At 36.1% G+C, this 13,859-nt stretch overlaps 1 protein-coding gene across 8 annotated transcripts in view; it reads left to right on the forward strand.

Moving 5' to 3' along the window:
• INTS10 (integrator complex subunit 10) overlaps positions 1-13,859 on the forward strand; it is a 45,562-nt gene that overhangs the window by 14,008 nt on the left and 17,695 nt on the right. For 6 of the 8 annotated variants that reach the window (XM_069075781.1, XM_069075783.1, XM_069075785.1 and 3 more), the window contains 4 exons: positions 2,876-3,032; positions 8,865-8,947; positions 10,671-10,823; positions 13,435-13,543. In XM_069075781.1, the coding sequence (XP_068931882.1) occupies positions 2,876-3,032; positions 8,865-8,947; positions 10,671-10,823; positions 13,435-13,543 (502 nt within the window). The remainder of the gene's footprint in view (positions 1-2,875; positions 3,033-8,864; positions 8,948-10,670; positions 10,824-13,434; positions 13,544-13,859) is intronic. The other 2 variants (XM_069075782.1, XM_069075784.1) reach the window with 1 other exon arrangement.

The raw sequence follows: 13,859 nt of genomic DNA on the forward strand, positions 1-13,859 counted from the left end.
GCACTTACAGAAGATAGGGTTTGAGCTGTGTCTTGGAAAAAAGCCAAGAGACTAAGACTGGTAGGGAGGGCATTCCAGGTGTAGGATCAGCCCATGAAAAGATGTGCAGTCAGGATATAAAATATTACATATGAGGAGCATTAAGGTCAGTGTTGCTGACAGAACATAGAAAACGTGTGGGGGAGAAAAGTTTGAGAAGACTGAAAAGGGAAGAAGGGACCAGGTTATAAAGGGCCAAACATGGGACTTTATATTTAATCCTGAAAGTAATAGGAGAGCCACTGGACTTTATTCAATAGGGGAATAATACAGCCAGACTTGAGCTTCAGGAACATAACTTGAGCAGCTTGTTGGATATACTGAGTGGGGCAAACCTTAAGGCAGGGTGACCAACCAGAACACTATTACAAGAGTCCAGGCATGAGGTAATGACAGCCTTGGGTGGTAACTGTTTGAATGGAGAGAATGGGACATAGGAAAGAGATGTGAAGGTAGAAACATCAAGATTTGGCAACAGATTAAATATTGGATGAGTGTGAGTGAAGATAAAGGAAGAAACAAAATTAAGGTAGTGATGCCCTTGAACGAATGAATGAAGCATTTATTAAACACTGTGTACAAAAGGAGGCAGCTAGGTACATAGTACATAGAGTGCTTGGCCTAGAGACAGGAATACTGAGTTCATATCCAGCCTCACACTTACTAGTTTTGTGACCCTGGTTGATCTCTGTTGGCTTTAATCCACCAGAGAAAGAAATGGTGAACGACTCCAGTATCTTTGCTTAAAAAAAAAAAAAAAAGCCATCATGGACAATATGGTCCACAAGATCATGAAGAGGTGATTGTGACTAAACAACTGTATAACAAATGTACAAAGCACCAGGGATACAAATGAAGTAAAAAGAGTCCCTGTTCTCAAGGAGGTCACATTCTAAAGGGGCAGACATCATACATGCTAGGTTTCAGCTACAAGTGAGAAGAAAATGTCCCATGATCCTCAGGGTGCAGTGACAAAGCAGATAGTAATGCCTCTTTTTTAATGTCATTTCCACTAATAAAAGTCCTACCAGTTTCTGATGTTCAACCACTGAACACTGCTGGGTTGTTAATAAATGTAAATTTGCTATAGCTTCTGCTCTCTTACCTACCACTGCTCCTTTCTTTTATCTCAAAGTCCTAGTTAACAGTGCTAATGAGAAATTTTTTCATTCTGATTTCCTACCCTTGAGAAAAGTGCACATGGAGTAGAATACCACTATGCATAAGGCACATAAAATCACAAGAGGAGAAGATCAAGGGTAATCCCTAAGTCTTGTAAGAATGCCTTTTTACCCAAAATGGGTTTAGATACCAAGATCATCATTATACCATAGTAAGAAATTGTAAGGGTTTCTATCTTTTGGATTGTAAATAAGTTTTTAAATGTTTGGTTAAACAAATACATTTGACCTTGGAATTTTTTTTTTTCTCTTTGAGAGATCAATTAGAAAATGGCTTGTTCAGTTGTATTCATTTGTTTATTTACTGATACTGGGTTAACTAGTCTGTTTCTTCTTTTGTTAACTGAATATTTTATATTTTTATAAATATATTTCCTCTAAATTATCAACACATATAATTGGACAAAATACTTTCCAATAATTTCTTTTATTTCCTCTTCAGTTATTGTGGGTTCTTTTTCATTCTGATACGCACAATTTGGTTTTCCTTTTTTTTTTTTTTTTTTTTGCAAAAACCAGATTAGCCATTTATTTTCCTGTTATTTTTCTTTCTTTTGTTAAAAAATGAAATTTTCTGTTAATTTTTGTAATTTGTTCTTTGACCCATCAGCTCTTTAGTCTCTAATTACTTTTTTAAACCTTTCTTTTAAGCTGTTTATTGAAAACATATGTATATGTGTGTGTGTGTGTGTGTGTGTATTGCATTGGGATCAGTAAATTATGTGTTTAGCATTTCTGCTTTACTTTATTTTGGGAGACATCTTTGTATCCCAACACACTGTCAATATTTTTTTTTAAGTACCATGCATGAGGGTATGTAAATTCCTTTCTTTTCCCATTTAGTAGTTGTCAGAGATCTGTCATATCTAATTTTTCCAAATTTCTGTTTAATTCCTTAACTTCTTCTTTACCTTTTAGTTAGATTTGTCTAGATCTGAAAGATATATGTTAAAATATTTAACTATTACAGAAATTTAATTTTCAAAACTTAATTGTTAGATGGAGAACTCCCTATATATTATTTTTTTATTTTATTATATTTTTGTAATATTATCATATCTTTGTTTACTGTAGTATTCCATCTGAGTCATAAGGATGTCAAACCTAGTTTTAGTCAACACCTAAACAGGAGTCACTGCTATAGTATTTCTGAAGAGTTGTTATCAGCCTCAAATCAGTCTCCTCAATGCAAGGCCACTACTTGATCACCTCTAGTGAGAGAACCTTTTTGCCTTTTAAGGCAACCTATTTAACTTTTGGATAGTTCTCTCTATCCAAATTCCTAAATGTTAGGAAATTTTTTCCTTACTGATCCTCTTTAGTTTTGCCCTCTGGGGCAAGACAGAGCAAGTTCGAATACTATTCCATGTGATAACCTTTTAAGTACTTGGAGACAGCTCTGATTCTCTACTCCTATCTCTTGTTCCCCCAACATGATACACAAAATTAAACATGATGAAACTGCACAGTAGGAACTTAATAAATCTTTGAGGAATTGAAATTAACCTCTCATCTAACTTTCTCTGTTTCTAATCTATAATGTGCTATCTTTGCAATATCCAGAAATGGGAGTAACACATTTATTTAAAAGATGATATGAAATAGATAAGTTAGTTTATAGAAGGTTAAGTTAAACACATTCATATTTTTTAAAGCAGAGTTCAGATGACGAAGAATGTTCAGGGAAAGGAAGAAGCCGACACATTGTAGTTAATAAAGCAGAACTTGTCAATTCAGTTGAAGTCCTGGAAAGCTTCAAGTTGGCACGTGATAGCTGGGAGCTGCTCTATTCCCTAGATTTTCTCGACAAGGGTAAGGAATCTTCTCACTTTGTACTGGTTTGTGTATGTTATTTCAACATTGCCTATTTGAGGCTGTACAAACGATTGGTACCATTACACCATTTTAAGCCTTTTTTATTTTTGAACAGAAATCATCCATTACTAATGTTACTTTGTGGTTTTGAAATGCTAATTCTTGGCTGCATCTGATAATTTTCAAGAATGTTTTATAAACATTTTCATATTTTTATCTTTCCCCCTCCAATTTTCCCTCTTTGCTTTGGTCTTTTGTTCTTTCTTATTCTCTGATGGCTCTTCCAAGACATATGTGGTTAAATATACAATAGAATAAATGCTTAATACTTTTTTGCTTCATTACCCTTTACCCACATTTTTTCCTAAAAATAGGCATATCTGTAACTGTAACCTGCCATTTTGGCAGAGTAGGGTTATCAGCTTATGAAAATAAGGTAGAGAGAAAGGACTTATGTGGTGAAAAGAGGAATAGCTGAACATTGTTTACAAATTCCTTTACCATGAATTTCCTGATGGTGATCATTTTTACTGAACTTTTTGGAAGCAGAATGGTTTGTTCTTTTATATTACAGTGTAACCAATGATATTCACTTACTGGTCATCCTTGCACAGCTGTTACTTGATATTCTTACTAAAATCCTCCAGATGGAATATTCTGAGATTCTTCATCCAATCTTTGCATAAGATCTAAGGTTATCCTCCATTGTCCTGCTCTGTGCTGCCCAGCTTACCAGTAAATTCCTTAAAATATTGTGCCTAGAACTCAACACAGTACTCCAGATTTAGCCTCATCAAAGAAGAATACTGTGGCACTATCACATACTTTTTTCTTTACACCATTGCTCTATCATATTTGATTCTTATGAAACTTGCAGTTCACCAAAATCCCCATATCTTTTTCAGATAAAACGCTATCTAGCCATGTTTCTCCCATCTCATACTTATGAAGCTAATTTTTGGATACAAAGTACAATACTGTACATTTATCCCTTTTAAATTTCATCTTATTATTTTCAGCCCAGAACTGTATAGCCTGTTGACATTTTTTTTTTTCAGTTTTAGTAACTTTATTTTTTTTAATTTTATTTTAGACTCAAATGCCAGAACACAAAGACAGAATAGAGAAAAGAAACATAAACATATCATAAGCTTAAATATTGGAAGTTAAATACAAAGTTAGAGAGAAAAAAAAGCATGTCATGTGCATAGCAGAACATAAGAGAGGATTCAAAATATGTAACAATAAGTTTTCATAGCAAATTTCATTTCAAGGAAGCCTATATGATAAATATTACTTCTCGTGTTGAGAATTATCCATCTTATCTTTTCTTCTTTGTGAGTTTTCTTTTGTTCTCTGCTGTGTACTTTTTTACTTTGTTTTTTTCTTCCCCTTTCCCCAAGGCTCCCCAGAATACCACACTAAAGTTTAGATTTTATATGTGTGTGTGTATATATATATATATATATACATACACATATAGATATATACATACATATATAGACATATACTTTCCCAAACCTATTCTCCTGATCTTTTTTTATATATGTACATATCTCCTGTTTCCTATCCTTCCTTCCTCCTCTACTTTACTTTTACCCACTACCTTACCCTCCTATGACTTACCTACACCCTTTCATTTTTGTGAATCCTATCATACAACACATTAGTTTTCCTTTCCAGTATTTTATCATTTGTAAATTTGATACACCTTAATTCAGGCCATTTATAAAAATGTTAACTATTACAGGGTCAGTGACAGATTTGTTTAGATACCAGCTTGCACAGTGATATTGACCCAATAATATTTATTCTTTTGCTATGGTTATTTAACCAATTACAGATACCCACTTACTTTCCTATTGTCAGCCCACAACTTTCCATCTTGTCCATGAGAACTGTATGAGAAACTTTTGTTCAGTGCTTTACTGAAATCTAGGTAAACTGAATTCCTTTGTTATAGAATTTCCATGACCTGCAAATCCCCTGACATTTTTCAAAGGGAAATGAACTTAATCTGGCATGATTTGCTTTGCTCTTTCTTAGTGATTATTGCTTTCTTTTATAGATGTTTGCTATCTCGTTATTAATATTATGTTCTAGGTTTTTGCCAGGAATCAAAGTTATGGTCACTAATCTATAATTTGAAGACTTTACCTTCTTCCATATTTTTGAAAATTAGGACATTTCACCAGGCCCATGATGTCTTTCACATTTCAGGCATTGCTGGCAGTGGCTTAGCAGTCACATCCTCACATTCTTTCTATGTCTTGGAGATAGTGACTTGAACTCTTTGAGAACAACTAGGTGCTTTCATCACTTCTCTTAGGTTTCTTCTCTTTATTATCCCTATTTGTTCTATCCATTTTACTCCAAAGATCCTTGGCAGAGAAGATAAGCAAAACAAAAGTTGTTGCTTACAGTTGTCTTCTCCCATCTACCTTCTCCCTCCAATCATTTTTTTTTTCCTTAAAAATTGTCTTTTTTCTTATTTTTTGTGTCCTTTGCAAGGCTCAACTCTGAGTTTTCCCTTTCATTATGTTATTCTTACAACATTCTCTAACATAGAGTATTCTTTATGGTATCACACATTTGTTTTCATCTTCCATTAACTGTCCTTGCTTGTATCATCTGGTTTGATTTGACTTGGAGTTTTTTGTTGTTGTTGTTTTGTTTAGTTTTGTTTTTCATTTAAATATGTTGAGGAATGTCCTGTGCACTGTCAGTAATTTTAGACAGTTTCCTTTTTTTCCACATCAGAATTGATTCCCTATTTGTCTTTAGAATTTCATGCTTGAGAACTTCCCATAAATCTTGAATTAACCTATAAAACTTCTAGTAATATAATCTTCTTTCTCCTTTCTTTGAATGCTTAGACATTTGTTCTCCTAAAATCTAGGGTACTTGTCAGAATCAGCCCATCTTCCTTATCTTATAGCTTCTGAGATGGAGTGAGCACTCCCCCTAAAGATTCAGTCATTTCTATTTCACCAACCAACTTTACCTTGGAACCAAGTACCAAAAAGCATTTCTGCCTGTTGCTTACCACTTTTGAACAATGAAATTATCATTAAGCAGGCCAAGGAATTATTACTTTTATTTTGAAAGAGAGCACCACCAGATGTCCAGATCACACCATCACTACTGTAGCATGCCTGTGTTCCAGGCATGGCCTATAATCCATTTATCTAATTTCTTATCTGTTTCCTCCTTCTGTCTAAATAGCCCAGGACAACACTGCCAAGACAATATCATTTCTGTTTTTTCCTCCATAAGTCTTTACCCAAATTTTCTTTACCCCGATACCCACTCTTCCCTACCTCCATCCTTTTCCTGGATTTCCTTACACAAATATATCTTCTTAATATGAAATACTACTCCATTTCCTTCCCCCTTCCTCCCATCTAAGCTGTTTCTTTTCAGTAAGGCATACTCTAGAGCCATATGCTAGTGTAACGTAATGCCAAGCAAAGGCAACTTCCCAAGGTTCAAAATACCAGCATAGGTGCTCTCCATTTTATTCTGTGACAAATTAAGAACAGAGATCAAAACATGACATCATTCAAAATACAGCGTTTACTAAGTGTGATTAAATAATCTCCAAGTACTACCCCACCCCAGGACCTTCCATTCATTCAATCAATTACAGAGTCCCTGTTCTAAATACTACTCCACCCCTAGTCTGTACCTTCATTTAGTCCATCACAAAGCCCCTCTTAAATGGAGATTAGTTTCCAATCATAGGTAAAGTACATTCATTTGTTCAATCATAGAACACAAAAAGGTCAAAAGTTCCTCACCCCTGGATCACAATTGAATCTACCCCAGAGTTACATCAAGTTTAAGCACAGCACTTAATACCCAATGGAGGTCTTTTCTTCATCTTGACAAGAGGCAAGTTCTCAGCAATCTTTGTTCCTGGGGAGACAAAGCTTAGCAAGGCCACAAGATACATTGCCAGTCTCTTCATTAATTCATCCTCTGTCTGCAGAACAGTCCTAGGACCCCTGAAAACATTAGCAAAACCCTCTCCCAGGATTTCTGTAAACATACAACAAGAAAATCCTTCTTCAGGGCTTCTTAGCCAACAGCCAGGTTCCAGGACTTCTTCAACAACAGGACTGTCTTTCACCAGTGGACAAATCTGGCAAAACAACATCAAAACAGACAGACAAAGTACCAGCAAAACAGCCATGTCTCCTCAGTCCTTGGCAGCTCCAGGGGCAGGTCTCAAAAGTCCAGGGCAATTCAAAGTGGCCCCCAGCAATTCTCTCAGTCTCTCTCTGCCTCCACGAGGTGCTGCTTCCAAAAAGTTCTTCTGCTTCTCTCCTGTGTCTCTCCAAATCTATGTCACCAGCTCCTCCCAGTTCAGGACTTTCTTTTCATGTCAACAAGTCCATCCCACAGGTGGGATTAACAAGCGCTGGGTTTTAACACAATCAAACCAAAAACCAAGCCAATATAGGAGAATCTTTAAATGCCATTACTATCACAGCTAGTTATGAATTTTATCCTACCAAGTATCAGTTGGCATCTGTGAGGTAAAATTTGCTTCATTGTATTAGAATCTCCAACTCACTTTGGTTGTTCTCTCTGCTTTGTGTCACCACCCCCATTGCTATGGTGAGAGGCAGATGAAATCCTGGGATATTATATTGGAGCTGTGGAACATGTTTCAGAAGGAAGTGTCGTGTAGCAGGGTTGTGTTGTGCCTCTTGTCACGTTGTCAGTGTGTGATCACGGGCAAGTGCTCTAACCGCTCCAAGCTTCAGTGTCTTGATCTATAAAGTGGGGGTGACTAATACCTGTAATCCCCACCTCACAAGGTTATTGTAAGGATCAAATGAGATAATGTACACATTTTCCAGACTTTCAAGTATTATATGTCAGCTATCATTAATATTTGTTTTCATCATTATCTTATTACGTGGACTTGATATAAATGGTCCAGGCACAGCTCACTCCTACTATTATTCTCTTATTTTTAATGTTGACTTTTTGTAGTCAAATAAAAATATTAGAATGTAAACCCATATTTCATAACCTCAATGAAAGCAACTTCACAGCACAACTCCAAAGGCAGACAGAATGACAGGGATTATCCTATCAGGATGAATATATACTTCATCCTTTTCTCAAAGTTACTAATTTATTTATTCGCCTGTACAAACACTGTTGCATATGGTGGTTTTTTTACTGTAATGTTATTAGTCCAGTATAGGAAAAATAGACTTTTGTAGGACGCCAGCCATCTTTCATCATAATGATTCTGTGGGGGTCTTGATTTCCAAAAAATCAGCCTTCAGACTTTTGGAATATGGCCCATCCATAAACAGGGGACTGGATGCATAGGCCTTTGGCTCACATAGCTGTGGTATTGGTAAAATGCTAGTATGAATATGTAATCAGATTGCTAGCCCATTCTGAAATTTTGAACTAGCACATCCTTTGAAATTTTTTTTGAACATACACACCCCACACACATTTTTCTAATTGAAAAACATTTATTTTTTTTCTCTCCCACAACTTCCTTCATGTGCTTAAGATTATTTTAATGTGTAAAGATAACATGACTTAAAAGAGTGTTCTGTAAATTTTAAATTTGGAAGATAATTTGGCATTATTGCATATTGTCATTTTTCCCGAATGAAAACAGTCCTCTAAAAGCAACAACATATGTAGAAAGATAAATGCATAGAAATTAAGATGTTTAGTATTATTGTGCTTTATTTTCCTCTTTGACTAATCGAACTTTTAGTTGTTGCCTAAGAAATCAAGGTTAAATAATAATATTCTTTTCTGTAAATTTGCCTTTTTTGTTTCCCACAGAATTTACAAGAATATGTTTAGCATGGAAAACAGATACCTGGCTTTGGCTACGAATCTTTCTCACCGACATGATTATCTATCAGGTAAATAAAACATACCAAATTCCATTTGTACAGATCTTGCTTCCGTTGTATTTTAATGAGTGCAGAATTTTGTTTCCATACTTTCAGATGGTCTACCTGTACTTTTAAATTTTGACCATTGATAGGCAGGATAAGTATGGTCCATTGATAACAGAGTTCTCGATTCATGTGAACAATAAAATATAAACACCTCTTGTTATATATAAATATCTTTCCACTGTGAGGAAAGAACAGACTGTCCTAAGCGCATCACAAAAAACCTTGGGTTTTTCTTTTTTTAAGTAGAAGAGTGACTTCCTAGACCTTCTTCTACTGAGGTATATATATATAATAGCCTTTGTGGCCTTAGACCTTAATCATGTAATCTTAAAGTAAGGAAAGTAAATGATCAAAGAACAAGATGGAAAAAGAATTTCCTACTTTCAGTAGTGAGAAGGGTAGGGAGGAAGGACAGTTAGGCTTATTATGTTTAGTAATTAAATAATTTAAAGATCTGGGGTTCATATGGACTTGGATTTTTATAATTTTATAAAGGTTCTCTTGCTTACAGAAAAAATAAGAAAAGTAGGGGCAGCCAGGTAGCACAGCGAGTAAGAGCACCAGCTCCAGAATCGGGACGACCTGGGATCGAATCCCGGGCTCAGACACTTGGCACCCGCCCAGAAACACCTGGATGTGTAACCTTGAGCAAGTTACTTAACCCCAATTGCTTAGGGGCGGCCAGGTGGCGCAGTGAGTAAGAGCACCGGCCCCGGAGTCGGGATGACCTGGGACCGAATCCGGGCTCTGATACCACCACACCCAGAAGTAACTGGCTGTGTAACCTTGAGCAATTTACTTAACCCCAATTGCTTTTAAAAAAAATAAGAAGAAGAAAAGTAAATGATCTAAGTAAAATGGAGAAAAAATCAGAGGGGCGTCCAGGTAGTGCAGTGAGTAAGAGCACCGGCCCCAGAGTCAAGATGACCTGGGATCAAATCTGGGCTCAGACACTTAGCACGCACCCAGAAACACTTGGTCGTGTAACCTTGAGCAAGTTACTTAACCCCAGTTGCTTAGGGGTGGCCAGGTGGTGCAATGAGTAAGAGCACCGGCCCCAGAGTCAGGATGACCTGGGATCAAATCTGGGCTCAGATACCACCACACCCAGAAATAACTGGCCATGTGACCTTGAGCAAGCTACTTAACCCCAATTGCTTTAAAAAAAAAATCAGAAATGCAAAGATGAATGGTTAAGGAATGATAACTTAAAGGAAGAAATTATTTTGTATTTTCTCTCTGTGTGAACAACCTGCTGTAAAGAAGGCGGTGATAGCAATTTTACTTGCTCTAATTTTTACATTTATGTCTTTTATCACCAACTCATTTTGGAGGTTGTATTTGATCTCAGATCATTGATTTTTTGGTGGCTTATAACCCCCTAAAGGCTAAAGGTGGCAATTACAATTTCCCAGAGGTTATGTGGTTATTTTAAACTGTAAGATTTATTAAGTCTAGAAGAGAAAATCTATGCCTTTTAGGTGAGATTCTGTAATCTTGGCATAGCTTTAAATAAAGCAGTTTCAGTCTGTTCCAGAATTGCCTTGCTACTTACCAGAAGGTCGAAGCATAGTTTTGCAACTACACAACTATTTCTACTTTGATTGATGTTGGAAATTTTTTTACAAAATAAGGTTTTTATCCCTTTCTATAAATAGCATTTCCCCTTTTTGTGGCTTTTAAGGGGCAGTATAAAAAGGCAATAGCCAGCCTACATCATTTAGCCGCTCTTCAAGGATCACATCCTCAACAGCAAATTACTGGACAAGGAACACTAGAGCATCAGAGAGCACTCATCCAGTTAGCAACTTGTCACTTTGCTCTTGGGGAATACAGAGTAAGTTCTATGTCTTTTGCGAAATGTACCCACAAATGAATTAAACCATTTCTGACACTTTATGTTGTTAGACAATGTTACTTTTCTCGTTTTTTTAACTGCATCTTTACAAAGTCCTAGGCCTTTAGACCCAAAACATTGAAATCATCTGACTGTTCTTGCCTTCATTACCAATATCTAATACATCACCAGTTTTTTTATTATTATTTCATAGTGTCTTTCAAATTATTTCCATCCTTTCTATTCCCACTGAGTTCAATCTATATCAAATTCCCTTAACCTCATGACTGCTTACTGCTTTACCTGCTTCTGCTTAATTTTCTTGCTGTTGGTCTCCCTTCCTTTCAGTTAAATCTTCCTAAAATGGTTTTTTAATTATGCTATTCAGTTAACCAAGTGTGTCATGGACCTATAATCTACTTGAGGGGAAAGACTTTCTTTTTTGTCTTGTATTTATATCTCCTTCACTTGACACAATGTCTAGCCTGTATATAGTATTTAATAAATGTTTGTTGATTGATTGGGGGACATAGAAGTATAAGACAACATGGTTCTTGCCCTTAAGAAGCTTATTAATGAGGCAGCTTGGATGGCGCAGTGAATAGAGCACCAGCTCTGGAATCAGGAGGACCTGAGTTCAAATCCAGCCTCAGACACTTAACACTTACTAGCTGTGTGACTTTGAGCAAGTCACTTAACCCCAATTGCCCTACCTCCCCCCCACCCAAAAAAAGAAGTTTATTACTTAGTTAACGAAGCATAGATACTCCTCTTGAAACTATTAGATATCCATGTGAGATACTTTTCAAATGGAAAGTCATGTGGTACAGTCTATAAATGATAAGAGAAGGAAAAGAGGGTTGTGGTTGGCTAAAGTAGCCTATGAAGAATAATACTTCCTTGAGTAGATAAGACTGGAGCCCTTAAAGCGTATAAAATTTAGAGAGGGAGTAATCATTTCATATTGTTAACCAGATCAAGATGAAATTCATAGGAACAAGAGGATATTTGTTGAATATCAGTTTATGGATGAGGAAAGTAAGACCCAAAGAGGTTGAATGACTTACTCAAAGTCACATAGTAACACGGATTTGAACACAAGTCCTCTGATTCCAAATCCAATACTCTTTCCATTATTCCTGTCTGAGAATTGTACACTCACTTCCTGCTTTAACCATCCAGTGTTACAGCCCTGTTTTCTAATATGCCTATAGGCAGCTTGTGTTGCAGTGGATAGAATACATGATCTGAAATTAAGGAGACCTGAGTTCAAATCCAACCTCAGATTCTTCTTAGCTGTGTGACCCTAGTTAGGTCACTTAACCTCTGTTTACCTTAATTTTCTTATCTGTAAAATGGGAATCTACCGTGCAGGATTGTTGTGAAGATCAAATGAGATAATTGTTATAAAGCAATTAGCATTGTGCCTGGCACATAGGAAGTGCTATATAAATATATTAGCTACTATTATTACTATCATTATCATTAATAACAACAACGACAATAATAATAAGTGTTTGCTAAAACCTGGAGTTGAATTGAATCAGGTCTTTGTCCTTATTAGGGAGGCACCATTGTATAGTGAAAATGGCACTGGATTTTGTGTCATGGGGTCTAGATTTGAGTCCTGCCTTTGCCACTTACTAAGAAGAAAGGAAGAAGTGAGGGAAGGAAGAGACCAGCATTGCTGGATCACCAGGTGTATGGGAGGTTGGGATGGTACAAGTAAGGTGTAAGAAGACTAGAAAGGCAGGAGAGGGCCAGATTGTAAAGGACTTTGAATGACAGACAGGGGATTTTATATTTGATCCTGCATGTGATAGGGAGCCACTAGAATACATTGAGGAGAGGTGATATAGTCCGACATGCGCTTTAGAAGATTAATTTGGTAACCAAGTGGAGGGTAGACTGGTATAGAAAGAGACTTGAGGCAGGGAGACCAACCAGGTACTTTTCTTGTCTAAATCTTATCCACCCTGGAAAAGGCTGCTTCAGATTTATTTCCTTCCATGGAATTTTGTTCTTCAATTTTAGTCTGCACTGAATTTTCCTTTGCTGAACTCTTAGATCACCTATAGTTTCTGCTACACACTAGCTCACATTTTGTTTGTCTTCTTTGAGTAAATGCCTACCTTGTTAAGTCATTGTGAGAAAAATATTTTTAAAATCTTGTTAGATTGCTATGGAAATGTGAGAGGTTTTTGATTCACGTATCCTTGAATAGTGATCTTACCTACATATTAATCAGTCAGTAAAAATTTGTTGGTCTCTTGGCTTATATATTTTGATGTTTTGGCATTATTATTCAAAAGGTGAATGTTGTTCCCTCAAAGAGGAAAAATAGACTGATTTAATTTTAGTCTTAGTTTCCTCCTGAACAATGAGATAGTCCCATAAAGAGAATACACTGCAATGGGGCCAAAGCCTTCAGATAGACATTTTTTGCCATTTGTTTCTCTTGATTTGTGCACTGCTGATCTACAATTTTGAGTCTTTTTTTTTAGATCAGCTTCAGATTAACATATGTATGTATTTACATGTGACTATATATGAAGACACATCTATGTAAATATACACATGTGTATACTTTAAACATTTTTTTTCTATTTAGTTGACATGTGAAAAAATTCTAGATCTTATGTGCTACATGGTACTTCCCATTCAAGATGGAGGAAAACCTCACGAGGAACCTTCTAAAGTAAAATCCAAGTTTAGAAAAGGTAAGGTTGGAAAATTGTTTGAGTTTCATTTTTGTTTACTTTTAGGTCTCAGGGGGAATTAAGAACACTTTTCAATAGCTACTAGTAAAATAAAATTATTATTAGTCCTGCAAGACTTGACAGTTTTGTGTATTTAAATTGCCTTAATTTTTTTATAGCATATAACCCATCTATTGCTTAGAAGATAAGTCCTGGGAAGTTACTAGAGGCATATGGAGGTTAAGTGCCTTGCCCAAGCTTCCACAGCTAGTATGTGTGGAGATAAGATTTGAACCCAAGTTTTCTGGATTCTGTCTGATAAGAGAGAAGCAGTGTT

This window comes from Petaurus breviceps, unplaced genomic scaffold, assembly GCF_028583685.1.
Source record: "Petaurus breviceps papuanus isolate PSGF00001 unplaced genomic scaffold, PetGlider_PUasm1.0 90919, whole genome shotgun sequence".
NCBI lineage: Eukaryota > Metazoa > Chordata > Mammalia > Diprotodontia > Petauridae > Petaurus > Petaurus breviceps.